The following is a 24,784-nucleotide window of genomic DNA, read 5'->3' as shown; positions in this document are numbered from 1 at the left end:
ATGTTATGATAGAAGATGCTAATTACGGAAGCTCAGAAGAGGGACATATAATCCAGACTTCTGAGAGGAAGTGCATAAGCTCAATCTTTTTTTTTTTTTTTTAAGACTTTATTTTTTTAGAGCAGTTTTAGAGTCACAGCAAAATTGAGAAGAAGGTACAGAGATTTCTCATATACCCCCCTGCCCCCACACATGCAGAGCCTTCCCCATTATTAACATCTCCCACGAGAGAGGTACATTTTTTACCAAGGATGAACCTACACTGACACGTCATAGTCCCCCAAAGTTCACAGTTTACCTTAGGGATCACTCTTGGTGTTGGACATTCTGTGGATTTGGACAAATGTATAATGACATGTATCCATCATTACAGTATTGTACAAAGTATTTTCATTTCCCTAAAAATCCTCTCTGCTCAGCCTATTCATCTCTCTCCCACACCCCAGTCCTTGGCAACCACTGATCTTTTTATTGTCTCCAGAGCTTTACCTTTTCCAGAATGTCATATAGTTGGAATCATACAGAATGTAGCCTTTTCAGATTGGCTTCTTTCACTTAGTAATATGCATATAAGGTTCCTCCATGTCTTTCCATGGCTAGATAGCTCTTTTCATTTTAGTGCTGAATAATATTCCATTGTCTGGATATACCAGAGTTTGTTTATCCACTCACATACTGAAGGACATCTTGGTTGTGTGGGAGATCAAGATCTGGCCACCCTGAAATATATCTCTTTACCTTGATTGTTTTCTCTGACAGACATTTGACCTCCTCCACTAACTGCCTAAAGAATTTGAAATAGAAGACCTGTTCCACGAAGCAGTTACTATCTGATAGCCGTAATATAATGTAAAATAGATGTTACAATAGGAAAGGCACCAACAAGCACATCTTATCAAAAATTCTGTCTCTCTGGCCACATTCTCTAGATGGCCCTGCAAGGAGTTGCCAGACAAACATTTACAAGGGAAATCTCCATTTGTAAAGGTATCTCCCTCTCTGTATTGGAAAGAGGGGGGACCACCTCATTTCTAGAAACTTATCAATGTGGAAGATGAGGTCTTAAATCTGCATAATAACCTTACTCTTGTTTACTGTGCTTTAGTGGTAATCTCCTGTAACTGACTCCCCCCACCCCCAACATCCTCCTTTGTCTTTAGCTGAAGATGGTATTTAAGACGAGAATTTCTGCTATTCTGTTGAGAAACTCAGTGTCCCTGGTGTCTCCCATGTATACATGTTATTAAACTTGGTATTATTTTCTCCTGCTAACCTGTCTTGTTAATTATTTGGCCAGCCATAAGAACCTTAAGGGAAAGGGCAGAGGGCGATTCTCCCTCTTCCCCTACAGTTGCTTCCAAGTTTTGGAAATTATTAATAAAACTGCTGTAAATATCTGTTTTTAGGGTTTTGTGTGAACATAAGTTTTCAACCATAGGTTAAGTCTTGAAGAATGAAGTTCAGTTCGCTAGATGGAAAGAAAAAGGCTGAATATTCCAGACAGAGAAAACAGTATGACTATTCAGGGAATTTCATCTTGACTGGCACAAAGGTTGCCTATGTACATAGAGGAATGGAGGGAGAGACTGGGGTCCAAGCAAGACGGTTCTCATATGTTGAATTTTAAACTTTATCCTGAAGCCAGGGGGAGTTATTTAAAGTTTTTACAGGGCAGTGACAGGTCCAGAGACCTGATTAATATTCTAGAAAATTCTCTCTGCCAGCCACACGTAGGATGGATTGAAGAAGGTGAGGCCAGAGGCCTTCTGTTTTCAAAGATATTGAAGACGTGAGGAGGCTCTGAACAGGGCATGGATATAGAAGAGAAATTAAAGAGAGAGGCTCTTCAGACTTGGTGACTGGTTGGATGTGGTGGTAAGGGTAAGCAGATTTCTGGCTTGGGAGACTGGATGGATGGAGTGCCAGGCAATAAAAAGACATGGGAGAAGGAGCTGGTCTGGAGTGGATAGAGACATAATGAGTTTTAAAAAACTTGAACCCTGGTTTTATTACTTTTTAGCTGTGTGATCAAGAATAAAATCCTTAACCTCTATATAAAATTAGGAAATTATTACCTACTTTATAGGTAGGTTATTCAGGGCCAATATATATGAAAGTTCTTTATAAACTAAAAAAGGCTGTTCAGTTGTTAGTTATGGCGTATACAGGCCACATAGGCTGCTATTGAGAGGGAAGTGATTTTAAAGGTGCTAAAAGGCATCAGCCCCAAATGTCTCCTACCTCTAAGCCCCTCTAGCAGAATCCTGGTATTATAAATGCCCACTTAATTTTCTTGCTGCCAGACTGTAAGCTTCCTAGGGATAGGGACCAGGTCTTGTTGGATCTTTTATCTCTAGCCTCTAGAAAGTGCATGGAACATTATAGGCTACCAGTGAATGTTGAGTCACTGAATTAAGGCATTTTATCTTCTGATATCATTTTTCTGAATAACAGCTTTACCGAGATAATTCACCTATTTAAAGTGTACAATTCAGTGGTTTTTAATATATTCACAGATTTGTACGATCATCACCACAATAAATTTTAGAACATATTAATCACTTCCAGAAAGAGATCCCCACACCCAGTAACACTCACTGCCTATTTCCCCTCCACTCTCCTCCTCCTGAGCTTTAGGCAGCCATTAACGTATTTTTGTCTCTATAGTGCCTCTTCTGCATGTTTCATATACGTGGTATCTAGAATACATGGTCTGTTGTGATAGACTCTTTTCACATAGCATAATGTTTTCAAGGTTTATCCATGTTGTAACATGTATTAGTACTTCATTACTTTTGGGGAGGGTGGAAAAATAATATTCTATTATATGGATATACCACATTTTATTTATCCATTCAGCAAAAAAAAAAAGATAGCAAAGTAGGAGACCTTAGCCTCCCCCTCCCCCAACACACAAAGATCAACAATTAGACAGCTATCCATGAACAAAAACAGCTCTGAGATTGCTCTGGAGTCCACTTAAGAAACTTCAGCAACACAGTAGAAACAAAACCCTGAGAATAACTGCACATAAGGAGGAGGAAGACAGCTTCATTTTGACTGCATCATCCCATCCTCCAGGCCAGCACTGCTCAGCACCAGGAGGTAACTTCCCAGCTAGAAAGAGTGCCCCTCACCAGGAAAAGAAGAACTGGGTGAGTGACCAGCTTCCCCAGCCTTTCAGGTGCCTCATGAAGGTCCTGATTCAGTTTCACCCCACCCAGACTGGCAAATCTGAGACATAAAGATATAGCTAGAGATGGCTAGGAACAAGGAAGAAAAGCAGGAGCTACCAATACAGCCATGCAATGGGAGCAATCGCAGTTCATAGTGACCTGCTCTGCAGCCAAACCTAGCAGCTTTCACCACTGAAGACACCAATGGCTAGCACGATTACCAAAGACCCCTTGCAGATCTCACTGGATTTTGCCTCACAGGCATTCACATTCACTGACACCAGCTACCTGAGTCCCTGCCTGCCCCCCCTCAACCCCCACCTGGAGCCCAAGAACCACACTGGCAGCCAGCCCAGGCCTCCACAGCTGCACAAGAGCAAGACGCCAGCCTAGACCCCTGTGGCTGATCTCCATCATGTGTGCATGCTCGAGCCTAGTCCCTTAAGCTATGCACTTGCATGCCACCTACCTGATGCCCATACCCAGCCTCCGCAGCTGTGCACATGCCCAGGGGGAGACTGTGCAGCCACAGGAGAGCACACTGACAGCAAGGGCCCCCACAGCTGCTTGTGGGCCTGGATCAGGCCCTGTTTTCTGTCACTGGCCTGCACCACTGCGCTCACCTGCAGCTAGCCCCTCCAGCTGTGCACCTGCATACTCCTGGCCCTAGCCCTGTTACTGGCCTCCACTGCTGTGTACTCATGGCAAGACCCAGCAGCCATGGTAGCGCACACTGACAGCCAGGGCTCCTGCAGCTGCCAGCGAGCATATAGTTGGCACTGGCCTTGGCTGCCTGCCCTGGCCCCCACCACTCCATGTGTGTCTGCAACTAGCCCCTGACACTACACAGGCACCTGCAGTTGGCCCCCTGCAGCTGAGTGTGCACACACCACCAGCTTTCGCCACTACCACTGCCTGCTCAGGACCCTTGCTGCTGGACCTAGAGGTGCTGCTGAGGACCCCAACAGCCCTTGAAGACACTGTAGACTCCCCAGTGCTCACCAAAGACCACATGGTTGTCAATGCTGTGGATCCCAGCAGGCTGAGCCAAAAAGACATCATGCCCTCCCTGCTGGAACCAGAGCCACTACACACCCCCACACTTGGTGCCCTGCACCACTAGACCCAGGGTCACAGCATGCTCCAGCATGCCCCCACCTGAAGGTGAAAGTCTTCTGTTACCGAAGTTAGTCCATAAAGTCTGGAAGGGGTGACTGCTACTTTAAGTGTGCAGACATCTATGCAAGGCTACAGGGATCATGAAGAATCAGAGAAACATGACTCTAGCAAAGGAACACAGTAAACTTCCAGTAACTGGCCCCAAAGAATGGAGATCCAGGATCGCCCAACAAAGATTCAAAATAATTGTTCTAAAGATGCTCAGAGAGCAATAAGAGAACATGGGTAGACAATTTAACAATATCAGGAAAACAATACAAGAACAAAATTAGAAGTTCAAAAAGAGATAGAAAACAAAAAGAACCAAACAGAAATTTTGGGGCTGAAGAATACAATGCTTGAAGTGAAGAATTCAATAGAGAGCTTCAATAACTGACTTGACCAACCAGAAGAAAGAATCAATGAACTAGAAGACAGATCAATTAAAATTACCCAATCAGAGGAGCAAAAAAGAATGAAAAGGAATGAAGAAAACCTAGAGGACTTATGGGACATCATCAAGAGAAACAATGTACACATCATTGGAGTCCCAGAAGGATAAAAGAGGGAGAAAGGGATAGAAAGCCTATTTAAAGAAATAATGGCTGAGAACTCCCTAAACTTGAGGAGAAATTTGGTCATTCAAGTTTATGAAGCTAATAGGTCAACCCCAAATTTCAATCTAAAATGATTTTCTCCAAGACACATTATAATAAAACTGTCTACAATCAAAGATGAAGGGAGAAATTTAAAACCAGCAAGAGAAAAAAAATTTCTCTCATACGAGGGAACCCCATAAGGTGATCAGCAGATTTCTCAGCAGAGACCTTGCAGGGCAGCAGAGAATGGGATGATATATTTGTCTATTATTCAGGTGATGAACAGAATATCTCTTTTAGAATGAAATGTTCAGGCTGGCCCCATGGCTTAGCGGTTAAGTGTGTGTGCTCCGCTGCTGGCGGCCCGGGTTCGGATCCTGGGCACGCACCGACGCACTGCTTCTCCAGCCATGCTAAGGCCGTGTCCCACATACAGCAACTAGAGGGATGTGCAACTATGACATACAACTATCTACTGGGGTTTTGGGGGAAAAAATAAAATAAATAAATAAAAAGAATGAAATGTTCATCCAATGGGAAGCATAAAAAACACTATCCCATCAGTATAGATTAGGGTATGGAACACAAGATAAATATACTTTGATATGGAAGAGGGGGAACAAGAGCCAGAATATGAGTTATACTCCCTCCTTTTCCCTCCTCTCTCACCCACCCCCAAAGAGGACAGATCTGGGAGACGAGCCAATGGCTCTCCAGGAGGGAATGGTCACATTGCTTAGTGGGCACTTCCCAGTCCCATCACCCTGGTGGTTTAGGTAAACCTGAAGACTACAGTCAAATACCACCTCCCAGGAGCCTACTTGATTTCTCAGGCAGTTTTTAGTTCTATCTTCATATTCCCACAGAATACTGAACTTACATTCATTTGCATTTTTCTCACAGTACTGTAATAGTGAGTAGAGGAAAGAGTGTGCGATTTGAAATCAGACATTCCTAAATCCTACTTCCACCACTTGCTACCTGGTGACCATGAGGAAGTTACCTGTTTGTGGGCCTCACAACAGGGTTGTTGTGAAAAGTAAATGAGGTAAAAATAGGGGAAACGTCTATGATATGGTAGAGTAGAAGGGACTTAATCATTCAGTCAATTTTGGCACTCCCTCTGCAATTATATTTATATATGTAAAGTCTCGGCATTTGCTTGAAATTTCGCGAAGCAAACAACATAAAATGAGTTGCAAAGTTCTGAGAACTCCAGAGCCACTCAACTCCTTGATGGTACTGCATTACTAGGTCTACGTCCTTGACCTGCCAAAACTGGCAGTTTCTGTTTTGCATTACTTGTACTCCTTCCTCACCTTCGCTCGTTTCAGAACGGCTTGTGGCTAATTGTCAAGGTCCCCAGAAAGCTCAGAGACTGTAGAGGCATCCACTTTCCTTTCAAGATGCACACACACCCTAACACGTGAGTCAGCATTCTCTATTTCTTCATTTTTCTCTCAACTCCAGCTCCTTGCTTCACCATCTAGTATTTTCTGTATGGTCGTCCACTGCCAAACTCCCAGCTTTAGGAACTGAGACAGAAGCTTTGCATCCAAACAGTTGTGGATTCCAAAGCTAAGTCTATCTAGCCCTCTCTCCATCTGTAAAAGAGGGTTTAAAATTTCACAATATATACAAATATTGAATCATTATGTTGTACACCTGAAACTAAAATAATGTTATATGTCAATTATATCTCAATAAAACAAAACAAAACCAAAAAAAACCCATACATACAACAAAACCCATTTTGTAAAGTTCTAACGATAGGGATAAAGTGCCTAATGTGTGGCTGATGCTTAAAGGTGACGCATCATTACACCGGTAAAGGGCTTACCCTCGAGGGCGGTTCTGGCTTTGAGGCGGTGGGGCCCTTTAAAGCTGCGTCGGGCCTAGCAGCCAGCGCGAGTCTCCCCGCCCTCCGTCGGGTCAGGGGCGGGGGCTCTCCAACCCGGAACTGACGGCCGCGCGCTGCCGGCGCCGCCAATCCGCGTCCCGGAAGGAGCGAGCCTGCGACGTATGAGCAAGTGAGTGAAAGCCGCGCCGCTCGTCGGCCGCAGGCGCGGCTGAAGCCGGGCGTACCCCGCCTCCTCCCCTTGGGTTCCCCCAAAGAAGGCAGGCGAGCAGCGTGCAGCCGCGCCGCGCCTCCTTGCGCGTCAGTTCCCCAAATAGGGCCTGCCCATCCCCCGCCGCCCGAGCCCCTCGCGTGGGCTGGGCGCGCCCTCTCCACGCTTCGGCCCCGCCGCGGCGTCCAGACTGTGTAGCATCCCTGCCCTGGTCCCCGGCCCCTGCTCTGTCGCCCGCCGCCGGGGCGGTGAGCGCCCGTCCCGCCGTTCCTCCGCTGCCACCGCTGCCGGCACCATGGGCAGTGAGCAGAGCTCCGAGGCCGAGAGCCGCCCCAACGATCTGAACAACTCAGGTCGGTGTCCTAACTCCCACCCTCCTCCAGCCGGCCCTGTCTGCTTGCGGAGGGACATGCCTCCCGGCCTAGTGGGGTCTGGGACCGGCGAACAGGAGCGCAGAGAAAGCGGTCACCATGCTTCTTTCTTAAAAAAAGAAAAAAAAAAAAAGTCACCATCTGTGCTAGCCTTGATTCCCCTGATGGAAGCGGTGCCTGTGACTGCAAGCTAAGCCAGCGTGGGTGCCCATGTCCATTATTTATGTTCAAAACAGCTGTTTCTCCCAGCTACAGCCTACTCTTTAGAAGACGACCTAATTGATTTTTGGCTTTAGTAGTCGTAACTGACATGGTGCGATTTGGCTCACACAGTGGGTGGATCGTAGACAGGACCTCTAAGGACAGGTTTGTTCTTAAAAACGGATCTTAGACATGCCTTTTCAGAAGGGATGTGTGACAGGTGTACAATCGCTCTGAATCCTGGGGTGCAAATGTCTCTAGAAACTGCATTTTCCACTTATAAAGTGTCTCGGCTCCTTTTCTGAGATGATGGGAAGTTGGCCAGGATACTGTATAAGTTGGATAAGACGGCGGGCGGTGGTGTTTGCTTCTCTTCTCCCTGTTCATATTTTTAGGATTTCTCTCAGCATTTAAGGTAGGAAGGGGAGGATTATTGTGCCTGGACTGTGGTGAGCACTCAGTAAATAAAACAGCTGATGCTTAATTGAGAATCATTTGCTGCTTTTTTGTTACCCAGAAACCCTAGGACAACTGGAGCTGCTCTGGGTAAACTCCGGGGTTGCTAGTCCAAATTGGGTTAAATCTGGATCCTAACAGGAGCCCTTGATGATAGACCTTCTTTGTTTCTGGTAGGCTCTGTAATTCGAAAATGTAGAAGCTGACAGATCTGGGGTATTCCACACTGAAGCATGTCCTTCAAGCCTAGTTCATTCTAGGGGCTAGATTGGGACAGCTGTTAATGGTGAGCAACATCTGCCAGCTTTGCTGCATTCTTTTATTTCTTTGGAAGACCCAGAATATGGTATCCGTTATACAAATACAGTAATAACTAGTATTCCTTGCTTTCTTGCCTCTGCGTGAGGCCCGAAGCACATTTTAGGGGAAGAAGTGTGGCATCTTTTTAATGTGCTTGCTCACCTACTAACCAGCAGCGTGGGCTCTAACGAATACTATGGCGTACTAACCACTACTAACCAATAGCGTAGGTTAGGATTTGCCTGTTCCCCTGTGCCAAGTGTTTTACATGCATTTACGTTTAATCCTTACAGTAAGCACATTTTACAGACAAGATGACAGAGACTACCTAGAATCTAGTGAAAGCCATTTCTTCTGGGGTCTGGGGAACGAGGAATCATTTTGTAGTAGGAAAGATTTCTGGCTTGAGATTTGTAAAAGGTTAGGTAAATTACCAAAAGAGGTTGAGATATTTCTTGTGGAGCAATAAAAATAGAGATTCTAAGAGGGAATCCAAGCCACAGGAGTCTCTAGCCTCCAGGAGGAGCTGCTCTGGCATCCCTGGATCAACCTTTGAGATGTGACTATGAGGAGCCGGCAAATACTACCTTCCAGAGTGTAAAGCGCGTTAAAAGTTCCTTCTTGCCGCAACCAGAAAGATACTTGGGAAGGGGAGGATGTCTTGGTCTGGGGAGTCCTTGATAGTTTGAATCACTTCCTTCCAGATGGGTTACATTCTCACAAGGGACCTGAAATTGACGTGCCCCTTTAGCAGTCCTACAAATGTATGAATTTTGCCTCAGCATGGAATGGACCTTCTGTTTATTTCTGCCCTTCTTGGACTAATGCCTGTAATTTTATGAGTAAGGGGGCTGTGCCTCAGGATAGAGCCATCGTCTAGGGTAGATAACCAGGGATTTTTCCCATGACTAGGATCTAGTTAAACATTCCTGGCTTGCTGGGATAGGGTGGATAGACAGCTTTGCAAGCCCAGTGTCACAGGGATGGGCCGTGTATAGCAACAACCGTAGACCTCCAGTTCCTTTCCTAACTCTGTTTCTAGCACTGTTGACCTTAGGCACGTCACAGCCGAGTTTTGTACCCTCATTTCCTCATTGATAAAATAGGGACAAATGTCAGGAGGATCAAAGAAGTAAAAAACGTATTTTTTTTTTTGCTTATATTTTTATGTACTGAATAAGAAAATATTTTTAATTACAACAGCAGTTTCATACATGTTATAGGTTCCTGTTAATATTTGAGTTTTTTATATTATAGAAAATAATATAGAGTAAATATATATATGAGTATATGTGTATATAATACATATATATATGTATAAATTATGTATATGTATATTTGTGTATATAAATATATACATAAAATATATAGAAAATAGTTCATCCCCCCTACTCTACCCCCCACTGCAGGATAACTATAGTTAGCATTTTTGTGTGTAAAAATATTCTTTTTAATGACTACCCTGAAAACAGCTTTGGTGAGGCAGAGGTGGCTAACTAACATGCAACTCCTGAGCATGTAACTTTATTTTCAGTGACCCCCTCTCCAGCTAAGCACAGAGCCAAAATGGATGATATCGTGGTTGTAGCTCAGGGCTCCCAGGCCTCACGGAACGTCAGCAACGATCCCGATGTCATCAAGTTGCAAGAGATTCCAACCTTCCAGCCGCTTTTGAAAGGTAAGGGCTTGCATTTTGTTTTATCTGGACTTGCTGGAAAGGTTTGCATAGCCCCCTGCTCTCTCTCCAGATATCCACGTGCCTTACTCTTTCATCTCCTTTAGGTCTTTGCTTAAACGGCATCTTCTCGGTGAAGTCTTCCTTGACTGCCTTATTAGGATTGCAGCCTGTTTTCTCTGCAGCACTTAATCACCACTGGCCTACTGCACAGTTTACTTACTTTTTTACTGTTTGTATTCTCTGCTAGAATGTGAGCTCCATGATGGCAGGAACTTGCTGTGTTTTGTGCCCTGTTGAATCCTCAGCACTTGGAATAGAGCCTGGATAAAGTAGAGACTGAGCAAATGAATGAGTGCATGAGTGTTGTTGGAGTTGGCACCCATCTGTTTTATTTCCACGAGATTTTCATTCTTTTTTGTGGTCTGGACTATGGGTTGACTAGTTCAGATCCATGGAGAAAATCTTTGTGACCACTGGTATACTTGTAATTCATCCTGGCAACTATTTTGTTTGAGCCTTCCTGATTTATGTGTATTGAGGTAGTTACCTTGTATTATGAATTTTATTATTTAATAATCTTGTTATATATTTTTATTTTATATTAATAAATATTTTATTTTATTATTTTCATATCTCCATTGAGTAGTGGCCGTTATTTTCTATTAACTGAATGAGATTTCTGCTGTAAGAATCCCTCTTTCTGTCTCCCTCTCCCCCCAAAAGATTACAAAATATAAATGAACCTAAGGCCCTGGTTTACTTAACCTGGTACGGTATAATATAAAACATCTTACATCTATATAGCTATTTGTATTGAAAGGTATCCCTCTGGCCCCGCAACACACATATCATCCCTTTAACTCTTACATCATTAAATATGTTTGAATGATTTGTGCTAGATCAGACAGATGGCAGAGAGGTTGAACTTGAACCTTCATCACTGATGTGAAATACTATACTAGTTACGCTATTCCACGCTGTACTTAAAAAAACAAAAATAAAAACAAATGGGGGCTGGCGCCGTGGCGTAGTGATTAAGTTTGGTGGACTCTGCTTCAGCGGCCCGGGTTTGCGGGTTCCGATCCTGGGCTTGGAGCTACACCACTCGTCAGCCATGCTGAGACGGTGAGCCACATACAAAATAGAGAAAGATTGGCACAGATGTTAGCTCAGGGCGAATCTTCCTCAAGCAAAAAAAGAGGAAGATTGGTGACAGGTGTTAGCTCAGGGCTAATCTTCCTCACCAAAAATAATAAAAATAAAAATAAATAAAAACAAGTGGTGCTTTATAGATGATCCATATATCATCTTATTCCTCCCAGCACTTTATCAGCTTTACGCATGAGGAAATACAAGCTTTCAATCTTTTCCCACAGGCCTAAGTCTTCGACTTTGGTAAACTCTTCCAGCTCTCACATAAAGCAACACATTACATCTTGTTACCCATCTTATTAGTTTTTGTTATTTTAAGGAATAATGTGATTCTGCAAAGAAGCCAACGTTAATGAAATTTCCATCTCCACATATCCTTGTACAATCAGATTAAAAGACAATCGGATTAAATTTATCTTTAGAAACCTAGAGGTGGACATTTGTAGTCTGTACTCCATCCCTTCTGGAGTTGCACGTAGTACTGCCCAGTCACAATTTTCCTGCCTCTACTTCCTGTTAATTATGTCCTTTCTCCTCCCAAAGTCTTCCAGTCCTGGGTGAGGCCTTATGTGACCAATTTTTGTCCCCTCTTTAGGGAAATGCCAAAAACAACAACAAAAACACAAGAACTTTTTTTGTTAATTGATGTCTTAATAGTTTATAACATTGTGAAATTTTGGTTGTACATTATTGTTTGTCAGTCACCATATAATTGCCTCCCTTCACCCCTTGTGCCCACCCCCCAAACCCCTTCTCCTTTGGTAACCACCCTCTCTGTCCGTGTGATAGTTTATCTTCCACATATGAGTGAAATCATGTGGTGTTTGTCTTTCTCTCTCTGGCTTATTTCACTTAACATAATACCTTCCAGGTCCATCCATGTTGTTGCAAACGGGACAATTTTGTCTTTTTTATGGCTGAGTAGTATTCCATTGTGTGTGTGTGTGTGTGTGTGTGTGTGTGTGTGTGTGTACACACATACATACATATATATATATATACACATACCACATCTTCTTTATCCAGTCATCAGTCGAGGGATACTTGGGTTGCTTCCATTTCTTGGCTGTAGTGAATAATGCTTCAATGAATATAGGGGTGCATGAGCCTCTTTGGATTGTTAATTTCAGGTTCGTTGGATAGATACCCAGTAGTGGGATAGCTAGATCCTGAGGTATTTCTATTTTTAATTTTTTGAGGAATCTCCATACTGTTTTCCATAGAAGCTGCACCAATTTGCATCCCCACCAGCAGTGAATTAGGGTTCCCATTTCTCCACAACCTCTCCAACATTTGTTGTTTTTTTGTCTTGGTGATTATAGTCATTCTGACGGGTGTAAGGTGATATCTTAGTTTAGAAAAACCCCAGAACTTTGAGATATATTTAATAATTTTGGGGGATTAGTGTTTCTTTTATAAGCATTTAAAGTAATACATATTTTATGATGATAAATTGACTAATAGGAGAAACAGCTAGGAGAAGGCTTGGTGTTAAGGGAAGCTAACTTCAGGTTTAAAATCGTCACTGGGAACCTTAAAAGTGAATAATGATGTAGTGCAGTTAATGCAACGCAGCTGGACTTGGTTGCACTGATAGCTGGATTTTAACTGGGACTTGGCCGTTGACTAGCTGTGTGGCCCTGGCCTTGTTTTTCACTTCTTTGAACCTTGGCTCTTGGGAACATTGTGGATAGCTGTGGGAGAGAGGAAAGCTGGCAAGGCGCAGGTTAGGAGGTGATCTGGGATTTGGCGAAGAAAGGTGGTTGATGAGGGTGGTGTGAGAATAGAATTGGCAACGTGTGGCAGTGGCCAGACTGCAGGGAACAGAAACGGCCAGTGAGCATTGAAGTTGATGCTCATGTTTTACTTGTGAAGAAGAAACGTCTTGGACAGTGATTAGAAAAGATTGGCAAAAGAGACAATTGGGTGGAAATAATAATAAGTAGAATTATGATAATAGTAGTAGCTAATCCCCATCCCCCGTACTTCTGCGTGATAGCTATTCTTCTTTCCATTTATAGATTAAAACTTCAAGGCTCAGAGAGTTAAAATTCATTGCATACGGGCCGGCCCCATGGCTTAGCGGTTAAGTGTGTGCGCTCCGCTATTGGCGGCCCAGGTTCGCATCCGGGGTGCACACCGATGTACCGCTTCTCCAGCCATGCTGAGGCCGTGTCCCACATACAGCAACTAGAAGGATGTGCAACTATGACATACAACTACCTACTGGGGCTTTGGGGAGAAAAAGCAGGAGGATTGGCAATAGATGTTAGCTCAGAGCCGGTCTTTCTCAGCAAAAAGAGGAGGATTAGCATGGATGTCAGCTCAGGGCTGATCTTCCTCACAAAAAAAAAAAAAAGAAAAATTAAAAAAAAAATTCATTGCATAAAGTCATGGCTGTAAGTGATGGCCATCTCAAGATGGCATCGACATCGAGTTTTTAAGTATGTTGTATGGAGGAGACTCAATTTCCAATTCTAGCAAAGTGCTGTAAAAACCTCTAGGCTGTCATAGGAAGCAGGGTGATGGGTGTGAGGTGGTTTGGATTTTTAAGTGCAGCATTTGTCGCAGAGCCTCCCGCTTTGACATTGTTCTGCTTGGTGATTTAAAGCCCTGCCGTGTCCTGCTGGGCTGCTGCAGGGGCCACTCATCACTGCCGCCTTTATACTCTGATCTCGTTTCCCCCTTTCCTGCTTTCAGGATGAGGCTATTTCTCAAACTAGTAAAAGGGCCACACAGTGAGGGCTCTACCCCCCAGGTTTGATTTCAGAAAGCTTTTATTCAAGTTAATGACAGTTTATTCTTTCAAAACAATATATTCCAGTATTACACAGAGTTCACTATTGTTCCATAATGTCATATGATGTAATGCTAATGCTGGTGGGTGATCTGCAGAGGCAGTGGCTGGGCGAGTTTAGGGCTATTTGTATGACTGAGGTAATGTTTGCATTTTTAATAAGCAAGCAGATTCTTTCTTTGGTCTTAACTCTTTTGGATAAATATACCAGAGTATAATTTATGCTCCATACTCATGCCAAATATCTGTTCTTTTTTGTTTAGCCAAAAGAATTTCTGGTTTTCATAGCAGTCTCTGAATTAGCAATTTATTTTGAAATGTGAAACGTTTAATAGAAAATGAAAAATTAAAAAATTACGAAGTAGCAGTAAGTGACCACAACAGAATACAAAAGCAAAATGTATTTGATGCAAATTAGTTAGATTCCCAGGGGTTAAATAGGCCCTATAGATTTCTTACTTAAAATGCAACTGCTCGTATTTTTTAATGAATCACACTATTTTCTGTAATTCTATAGAAATGAAGTATTCAACAAGAGAAATGCAACATTGATGTTTTATATATAAAGTTATAAGAATAATTATTCTTTTCACTCCTGGTGATGAATATTTGCATACATACACCAGACACACACATACACACACACGCACATGCATGGGCGTGCATTCACATAGGACATTCTTTGCAGCTGACCTATTGTTTTTGTTATTGACCTTGGTTACAACATAAGATTGTCTTGCTGCCTAAGGAAGGACTGTCCTTATTACCAACAAGGAAGATCAAACATATACAGTGTAGATGCTTAAGTGATACTAACAGCTTTGTTGGGAATTTTGTGTTTAGTTGCTAAAAACATAATATATGTGAAGTAGATTTTGATGGTTAAAAAGAGCCTGGGCTTTTCTCGGTGGAGCAAAATTTCATGGAACAGCAGTGAAGGCTCTCAAATCACATGGAACATTGAGAATTAGTGTTGAAGTTGAAGCTGGGGAAGAATGAATCGATGGAAAATGGTGATAAGAAGAACATGAGTGAGCTACATTTCGAATGACCAGTTTATTCCCATCTTTCTCACCCACTCATCTATTAGCCAGACAAATAAAACAGGTAGAAAGTCTGCATTTATCAGACACCCGTCTCTGCCAGCTGTCAGACCTTATCTCTGCTTTGGAAAATGGAGTGCCAAAGGAGGGGATGAATGGACCTTTTTTGTTTGCTGAGGAAGATTTTCCCTGAGCTAACATCTGTTGCCAATCTTCCTCTTTTTGCTTGAGGAATATTTGCCCTGAGCTAACTTCTGTGCCAGTCTGCTTCTATTTTGTATGTGGGTTGCTGCCACAGCATGGCCGTGGATGAGTGGTGTAGGTCCGTGGCTGGGAACCGAACGCGGGCTGCCAAAGTGGAGCGTACCAAACTTAACCACTGGGCCACAGGGCCAGCCCTGAGAGAGTGGATCTTAATCAGAGCACAGTCTTCTCCAAATGGCTTAAAGGTGTCCTCTGAGCCCAGAGTTGATCCTAAGAGTATATTTTCCCCAAACACCACGTTTGAAAAGTTGATAACTTACTCCTGATTACCTTGTAGATTTATTTGTGTATGTAATAGCTCTTCAGTTAACTTTGTAAACATAGCTGTTAACCAGCAACGTGTGAGCCTTACTCAGAGGACTAGGAAGCACCAGGAAAACGATCGCTTTAAACCAGTTGAGAGGGCCGGCCCCGTGGCTTAGCGGTTAAGTGCGCGCGCTCCGCTCCTGGCGGCCCAGGTTCGGATCCCGGGCGCGCACCGACGCACCGCTTCTCCCGCCACGCTGAGGCCGAGTCCCATATACAGCAACTAGAAGGATGTGCAGCTATGACATACAACTATCTACTGGGGCTTTGGGGGGAAAAAAAAAATTAAACCAGTTGAGAAGGTGAAGCCATTTTGCAAGAGGAGCCTCCCTTTTCCCCTCACTCCAGTAAATCTCCGTACCTGCATCCATTCTTGTTTCTTTCCAATAAATCTCAGAGAAGATGTGTCTGTGCCTTTCGCCGAAACTTAACGCCTCTCCATTTCACTTTTATCTTTATCTGCTGGAACTTTGCCTCTGTACTTGACTTGCCTCTAGCATCTAGCTTAGTGAACCTCTTTCCTCTTGTGCAGATACACAGATCTTCCCATCTTTTAAATAGAAAAGACAAAAATACCTTTTGATTCCATTGTCCCTCCTGGCTACCATATTTTCTCTTTTCTTATCTCTGCTGCCAAATTTACTGACTGCATGGCCACTAGACGCTGTCCCTGCACCCTCGCTACCTCTTCCATTCTTGAGGTTCTGTGGTCAGGCTCTCACATACATCATTTCATTAACATTTGCCTCTTTGGAGGGTTACTGGTGGTCTCTTTTCATGCCTAAAGTTTTTCTCAGTTCACATTCTTTTCTTCTTTTCTGTATTTAACATAGGTTTCCATCCCACTTATTAAACCTCCCTTCCTTTACTTCCGTAACTCTCCCCCCCATCATATTCTGGTTTATCTGTCTCACGCACTAGCCTCTATTCTCTGCACAGCATTGCCTACTGCTCTTGTGGAGAACTGAGGTTCTAAGAGCTTTAAGTATTTTGAAATGTAGACATCTAGATGATTCTAAGTCTACATCATCAGCTTCAGCTTCCTGTGCATTTCTCCAACTGTGAACTAATCAACACAGCCAAGAATTTGAACGCTTTAAATGCAGCATGCCCCATCTTCCTCCTGTATATGTATTAATTTATTTGTTTCATGTATTTATTCAACAGACATTTACAGGGACCTTGTTTTTATTAGGTGAGTAAGACACATTCATGCACAATTGAAAAGAGTGTGTTCTGTAGTTGTTGGGTATAGTGTTTTAGGTTAAGGGATGGGTGATGGTATTTAATTAATTAATTCTATCACTTATTGATAGGTATTAAAATGTCCAGTTGTGATTGTGAATTTGTCTATTCCTTTTATTCTGACTGTATTTTGGAAGTCTGTTATTAAGCATGTACACATTAATGACTATTATATTGACCCATTTATCATGATGAAATGTCCTTCTAGGTATGGTATGATCCCCTATCTTAAAGTCTATTTTGTCTTATAGTGATATAGGCACTCCAGCTTTCTTACACTTACTCTTTGCATAGTATATCTTTTTCCATTCTTTTATTTATTTATATTTTTATCTATTCATCTCTGTATATTTAAAGTGCATCTCTTATAGACAGCATATAGTTTGGTCTTGCTTCTGTTTCTAGGCTGACAGTCTATCTTTCAATTGGAGTGTAAATTGATATGGTTGTATTTAGGTGTACCGTTTTGTTCTTCATTTTCTTTTTGTGCTCCTTTTGATTCCTTTCATACTCCTTTCCTGACTTTTTTGGATCAATTGACTATGTTTTAGTATATCATTTTAATTTCTCTATTAGTTTTCTAATTTTATTTATTTATTTATTTTCCCCCCAAAGCTCCAGTAGATAGTTGTATGTCATAGTTGCACATCCTTCTAGTTGCTGTATGTGGGACGCGGCCTCAGCATGGCCGGAGAAGCGGTGCGTCGATGCGTGCCCGGGATCCAAACCCGGGCCGCCAGCAGCGGAGCGCGCGCACTTAACCGCTAAGCCACGGGGCCGGCCCTCTATTAGTTTTCTTCGTTGTACTCCTTTGCATTATTTTTTTAGTGGTTGCTCTAGGGATATACATCCTTAACTTATAGTTCACATGGAGTTAATATTGTACCACTTCACATAAAATGTAAGAACCTTCCAATGGTATGGTTTCACTCACTCCCACTCCTCTGTGCTGTAGTTGTATATAGTGCACCTCCATGTTAGAAATCCCATGTGGTTTTATATATTTATATATATTTTTTAAACAATCATATATCTTTTAAAGAAATTATGAAAAGAAAAACTATATGTAGAATGTAATGTTTACCCACATATCTACCATTTCCAGAATTCTTAATCCTTTCCTGTAGATTCTAGTTTCCATTTGATGTCATTTATTTTTAGTCTGAAGAACTTCTTGTAGCATTTATTTTTATTTTTTATTTAATTTTAATTTTTTGTGTGTGTGTGTGGAAGATCAGCCCTGAGCTAACATCCATGCTAATCCTCCTCTTTTTGCTGAGGAAGACTGGCTCTGAGCTAACGTCTATTGCCAATCCTCCTCCCTTTTTTTCCCCAAAGCCCCAGTAGATAGTTGTATGTCATAGTTGCACATCCTTCTAGTTGCTGTATGTGGGACGCGGCCTCAGCATGGCCGGAGAAGGGGTGCATCGGTGCACACCCAGGATCCAAACCCGGGCCGCCAGTAGCGGAGCGCACGCACTTAACCGCTAAGCCATGGGGCCGGCCCTCTTGTAGCATTTCTTGTAGGGCAGATCAGTTGGAAACAAATTCTTTCTGTTTTTATTTATATGAAAATGTCAGTTTTCATCCAGTTTTGTTATAAAGTTTTTTCCTTTTTTTTTGGTAATTACTAGGTTTTTGAGGAGAGATTGTGAGACTCTGTGAAATCTCATTTTTCAGCACACTTTTTTTCTCCAGTTATAATATCTATTGATGTTTCTTGCTTGAATTAATTATACAAAGATGGTTGCCAAATAGTGATTTTCTAACTTTATCATTCCTTCTATGTTTATTAGTTTGTATTATGCCATCAGGAAGAGGTTTCTCTTCTCTCTATTTATTTATTCATTTATTTATCTAAGTCAGTCTGGAATGGTGAATTCTTAATTTATTCAATGAGTTATCATCTGTGGCAGTCATTATTTTCAGTCTCAAAATGCTCCAAATTTAGCCAGAGTACCGTCAGTTTAGCTTTCTGTGTCCTGTTGACATGTTCTCATTATCCTTTGAACATATTTTTATTTTCTGACGCAAGATAATATTCTAGACTTATCTGGTTCTTCCCTGGCCCCAGCCCTAGAATCAGGCATTTCTCCAGGAACCCTGGATCTTATAGTGGAGAGTGGTATTTAGAAACCACTCCTAGGCCCTCAGTGGATTTAGCAAGGAAATATATATATGTGTATATACATACATACACATTCACACATTTACACCTGTATTTATTTCTGTATTTACCTATATTTTGAAAATGATGAGTTCACACTGATGTGTTCCATATATTCTTTGATCTGTAGGTTTATAGTTTTTATCAAATACTTTGGCCATTATTTCTTCCAATATTTTTCTGCCCCCAACCCTCCCTCTTTGTGGGACTCCAATTTCTATGTTAGACCACTTGATATTTTCTCACAGGTCGCTGATGTACCTTTCAATTTTTTTCTTAGTTGTTTTCCTTTCTATCATTATTTTGGGTAATTTTTATTGCTCTGTTTCCAGGTTCAGTGGTCTTTTTTTCTGTCGTATCTCTGCTGCTCGTTATCCTATCCAATGTATTTTTAATTTCAGATAATTGTATTTTTCAGCTTTAGAGGTCCCTCTTTTAAAAAAAGTCTTCATTTCTCTGCTTGTCATGCTTATGTTTTCTTCTACTTTTTGAACTACTTTTTGTATTTATAATAACTCTTTTAACTCTTGACTGCTAGTCCATCATTTCTAGATCTGTTTTTTATTGAACAAACTTTGTTCTTGGTACAAGTCATATTTTCCTGCTTCTTTGCATGCCTGGAAATTGTTTATTGTGTGCCAACGTTGTATATTTTATGTTTTTCGGTGCTGGACTTTGTTTTAGTCCTTTAAGGGATATTGGACTTTGTTCTGGCATAAGGTTAAGTTACTTGTAATCAGTTTGACCCTTTCTAGGCTTGCTTTTTAATTTGTTGGGGCTCATCCAGAGCAGGCTTTAGTCTAGTGTGATTTAGTTTCATTACGAAGGCAATACCCTCTGAGTACTGTACCTGTTGCCCCATGTATTATGGGGTCTCTCCACTCTGGCAGGTGGGAACGTGAATTACTCCTAGCTTTACGTGAGTTTCAGAAATTGTTTGGCCTCCTGCTTTCCTGTAGTTCTTTCTCCAGCCTTCTGGAGTTTTACCTCATAAAGTCACAGCTTGGTGTGCAGCCAGAGATTCAAGGTGCCCTGTGCAGATCTCCAGAGTGCTCTCTTGGTGAGCTCCCTCCTCTCCCATATTCTGCTCTGTAGATTCTGATACCTTAGCCTCCCCAGACTCTGCTCCCTCTCTCTGCAACTCACTGAGGCCGCTGGGCTCTTTGTGGATCTCTCTCCCTGGTCTGCATCCTGAAAACTGCCTTCCAGCAGTAAGCTGGGGAAGTGATAGGGCTTGCTTGCTTCCTTCTCTCAGGGATCAAAGTCCTGCGCTGCCTGTTATACAATGTCTGAAAAGACTGTTGCAGATATTTTGTCTGGTTTTCTAGTTGTTTACGACTGGAAGGTATTGTAGCAGTTAATCCTTCATCGACAGAAGCAGAAATCCTCTAAAAAATGCTTTTTTTGTCCATTAACACTTCTCCCATTTTACTTCAGAACATCATGCCAGCGGCCTTTGATTACTACCTTGGTCATTCATTTCTACAATGTGTTGGTAAACACCTGCCAACTGTCTGTTCCAGACAATAGAGATACAAAGAATATAAGACACAGTTGCTGCCCTCTAGGAGCTTTGTGAGTGATTTAGACAGGTAAATAACTCATAATAATGTAGTATGAGTAATACTGGCCGTATGCCCAAAAGACTAGGCATGTGTGGAGGTGAGAATCATTAATTTGACCTGGGAATTTGGGGCAGACTTCACAGAGGAAGTAACATTTGAGCTGGGCCTTGAGGGCTGGGTAGGAGGTAGCTACATAGAGAAGATGGGGTCAGGGAGGGTATTCATGGTTTAAAGAGTCTTCTATATAAATAAAAAGATATAGTTAAAAAATGCCAAAAGAATTCTTTTTTTTTTGTGAGGAGATCAGCCCTGTGCTAACATCTGCCAATCCTCTTTTTTTTTTTTTCCCCTGAGGAAGACCAGCCCTGGGCTAACATCCGTGCCCATCTTCCTCCACTTTATATGGGACGCCGCCACAGCATGGCTAGCCAAGTGGTGCCTCGGTGCGCGCCTGGGATCCGAACTGGTGAACCCCGGGCCGCTGCAGCAGAGTGCGCGCACTTAACTGCTTGCGCCACTGGGTCGGCCGCACCAAAAGAATTCTTGACCAGAATTATATCTGGGATGTACAGCGTTATTTTCTTTTCTTGGTCTAGGTACCTATATTTATGGAGGTTAAATTCTGATTTTAATATCAAGCCATATTAAACATTAACTTCCTGGAGTACTTAACTGTCAAATAGTTTATGTACTGATTATTCATTCTTTTTTGTTTTTTTAAACTTTTAATGTGTGTTATATTATGAATTTAAACAAAATATACGTGGTTTACTTCAGCTAATATCCAAGGATATATCTTTCTAAGCAATATCATTTCCTGCCTGAGCTAGCCAATTACTACTGGAATATGATTGGAAAGATAGATGTATATATTTCCTTTTAAGGCCCTGATTTGTCAGTAGTTTCTGCTAAGTGACAACCTAGAAACATTCTAAGGCTGAATAGTGTAAAATTTTGTCAGTCATCTTCAATTTTTCTACTTTTCCAAAAGTCACATAAAAATTCTTCTATTTTTTGTGTATGGTGATGGTTGTTAACTAGACTTATTGTGTTGATCGTTTTGCAGTGTATACAAATAATTGAATCATTATGTTGTACACCTAAAGCTAATATAATGTTATATGTCAATTATACCTCAATAAAAAAAATTCTTCAATTTTTAAACACATTAGCATTTGAGACCGATATGTTTATTTAGGAAAACTGAGGTTTAGATGTGTTCCTAGAATTAAAAAAATTCTATTCCTCCCACCCCCCAAATTTTAACTGATTATTGGACAAATTAATTTGATGCTAATTTTTTAGTATTTGGAATTGGAAATAGATAAGGTTTTTCACTCCTGGGTACAAGTGGAAGTCACATGCTGTTTTTAGAACTGTGATGTTTCAGAAATTCATTTAACCAAATTCACTGGGCTCTTGCTGTTCATGAGATATTGTTAGGCTAGAGATAGAAAAATGAAAAACATTCTCTCCCATGAGGAGCTCACAGTCTAGTGAGGGAAACTATATTGTTAACAGATAAATTGTGATTCAACATGGTAAGTGCTATAAATAAAGTGTAACCCTTTAGAGAACCTAAAGGATGGAAAACTTATTCTGTCTGAGAGAAGCAAGAAGGTTGACTAGAATCAGAACAACTTAGAAGAATTTATATTCGTGAATAATATAGAATAATAAATAAATAATAAAGAATAATAATAATAATTTCCAAAACTTTATTACACATAAGAAGCCACTGGGAGAAACTTTTTTAAAAATGCTGATTATAGGGCCCCAAACTCAGTCCGATTTAGCAGAGTCAGTTGTAAGGCGTCCGTATGTTAAACTAGCATTCCAGGTGATTTTGAAATGGGTTCATGGACCACACTTTGGAATACATTGAGCTAGAAGTTTATGAATTTGAATCCTACTTGAGACCACAGAACTGTTAGATCATTCAACGGAATGATTCTAGATATGTTTTAGAGATGTGGTCTTCAAAAGAATATTCTGGAATATATTTTTAGGTTTTTACTATTTTGGGATGAACTCTATTATGAAAACTACGATTCACATTTAATGCCTGTACATTAAATTTTGGACTCATTGAGAATTCATTATTTGTAGAAGAATCTGTTAAAAATCACAGGTTTTTGATAATGTTTAAATATTTTTTTCCCCACCAAAATTCAATTTCACAGAAAGGCAATGAAATGCAAAGTGATATTTTAAAGAATAAGTTTGGATAGATAATTAATTATTTGCCTTACATCAGCTGATGAAAATCATTAACAAAATTTTCTAACATGTTTCTAAACATGTTTACTGACATATGAAAGTGTCAGTAAGCAAATATCTGTAAACAAAAATGCAGTTTTGATTTGCAAGATATTTGGAGCAGACATATAACAATTGTGGGTTGCTTTGTTCCTCATTTAGTCTTTTTAATTGAGGGCTTTTCTCTAACTTACAGTTGAAATAGTAGTATATTTTATTCAGTAAATTTTATGGTGTATCAAGATTAATATTTACCAGCTACAAGAGGAGGAAAAAATCATAAATGCCAATGAGAGGAGTTAACAGTTATATAAGCCAAAGAGACATTAAAACATTCTTTAATGCTAATAAATACCATAATTCTTTCTCATATTTTGCCAATTTTTTTCATAAGATGGCCTCCCTTTAATGTAGTTTAATTTACAAGAGTGCTCTTTTTAACAACACTTTTGCCGCTAGATGTCACTAGACTAAAACAATTGGTAAGCTAGTTGAAACTGCTACAACCTGTGGCCTTTGGTTAATTAAGTTTACTCTGTAGCATCTGGATTTCTCATAAAACCAGGTCACGGCTTGCTTCAAGCAGAAGCTGGTTGGAAAATATACATGTTCTGTGACACATTAGTATTCTATAATTAGTTATTTTAGTGTTTATCAGGACAGAAAAGGAAAACATTTACTGACATAGGAAACTTTTAGTGACCTTAATTTTTTGGAGAAAAAACTACTTTTAGTCTGTCACTATACTCAAAGAAGTACTTAGTACACCAAAAATTTCTCCAGAGTTGGGATTTCTCCAGAGTCTTAATCATCCCAGGTTTCTCAGGGCCTAGCACAAAGCTTGGCACTTGATAAGTGTTTAGTAAATATTATTAAGCATTAGGGTAGTATACTGGATGTCGTAGGGGAAAAAAAGGCCACGAGTCCTCCTCTCAGAAAGTCTCATTTGGGAGACAAGAATCTACAAGCCCACGGCTACCGTAAGCCCACAGCTCTGGGCAGTGTGTATGTACCAAGTGAGTACTGCGGTCATTACATTCTGTGGGATTTCAGAGGATCCGTAGCTCTTGGGAGCTGGAGGCAGTGATAGAGGTGTCCTCAAGAAAGGGTATTTAGAGATGTCAAGGGAGGGCAGGTACAAGTGAAGAAAGTAACGAGCCAGGGTTCAAGGGCGGGAAAATGCGGGCAGAAAGATTCAGAAAGATAAGAGCTCAAGGGTCCTGAATTTAAGGCTTGTACTTGGACATAATATTTTTGGGGCGGGGGAAGGGGTGGACATTAAAGAATATTTGGGTGGAAGAAGAGTAATACTATGTTGGGTAGTGTTTTGTAATTTACAAAACACTAGCACGTGAGGAAGGCTGAGTTAAAGATGATTACTCTGATTTTAAAATGCTTCTGCTCCCAAGTCTATTAAAAACACTTCTGCTTAGAAAATATAATATAGATAGAGGGCTTAGCATAGTGCCTGGCACTTAGTCAACCCTCAATAAATGATTCTTGTTGATAATAAATCAGAAAAGAATATTAGGAACAGTCTACAAAATAACTGACCACTGTTCTTGATAAGAGTCAAAGTCATGACAGACAAAGAATGGCTGAAGACCTGTCATACTATGCTTGATCTTAGCCAAAAGGCTGAGAAGTGATGAAGAATTGTCATAGATTGGAGGAAACTAAGGAGACATGCAATGTGGGGTCCTGAATTGGATCCTAGAATGGAAAAGGACATTAATGGAAAAAATGGTAATTTGAATAAGGTGTGTAGTTTAGTTAATTGTATTGTACCAATGTTAATTTCTTGGTTTTGACAATTGTACTATGGTTCCGTACTATGTTAATATTAGGGGAAGCTGTTGAAGGATGTATAGGAACCATATACTTTATGCAAATTTTCTTAAATTATTTTAAAAATAAAAAGTTTTAAAATATAATACTGTCTTAGAAAAGATTACGATTCCATATTTGGACTAAATTT

At 41.0% G+C, this 24,784-nt stretch overlaps 2 protein-coding genes across 3 annotated transcripts in view; one reads left to right on the top strand and one right to left on the bottom strand.

Moving 5' to 3' along the window:
• MANSC1 (MANSC domain containing 1) overlaps window positions 1-6,825 on the bottom strand; it is a 33,453-nt gene extending 26,628 nt beyond the window's left edge. The window contains exon 1 of the mRNA XM_058558740.1: window positions 6,774-6,825. The gene's annotated coding sequence lies outside the window, so the exon portion shown is untranslated. The remainder of the gene's footprint in view (window positions 1-6,773) is intronic.
• Window positions 6,826-6,907: 82 nt separating this feature from the next.
• Window positions 6,908-24,784, top strand: part of BORCS5 (BLOC-1 related complex subunit 5) — an 86,934-nt gene continuing 69,057 nt past the window's right edge. The window contains exons 1-2 of one of the 2 annotated variants that reach the window (XM_058558743.1): window positions 6,908-6,963; window positions 9,865-10,008. In XM_058558743.1, the coding sequence (XP_058414726.1) occupies window position 6,963; window positions 9,865-10,008 (145 nt within the window). In that variant the 5' untranslated portion in view covers window positions 6,908-6,962. Of the gene's footprint in view, window positions 6,964-7,006; window positions 7,356-9,864; window positions 10,009-24,784 lie in introns of those variants that run through there. The other variant, XM_058558742.1, reaches the window with a different exon arrangement.

The sequence above is a fragment of the Diceros bicornis genome, chromosome 17, assembly GCF_020826845.1.
Source record: "Diceros bicornis minor isolate mBicDic1 chromosome 17, mDicBic1.mat.cur, whole genome shotgun sequence".
Taxonomy (NCBI): Eukaryota; Metazoa; Chordata; class Mammalia; order Perissodactyla; family Rhinocerotidae; genus Diceros; species Diceros bicornis.
This window is presented reverse-complemented; position numbering and strand designations above follow the sequence as displayed.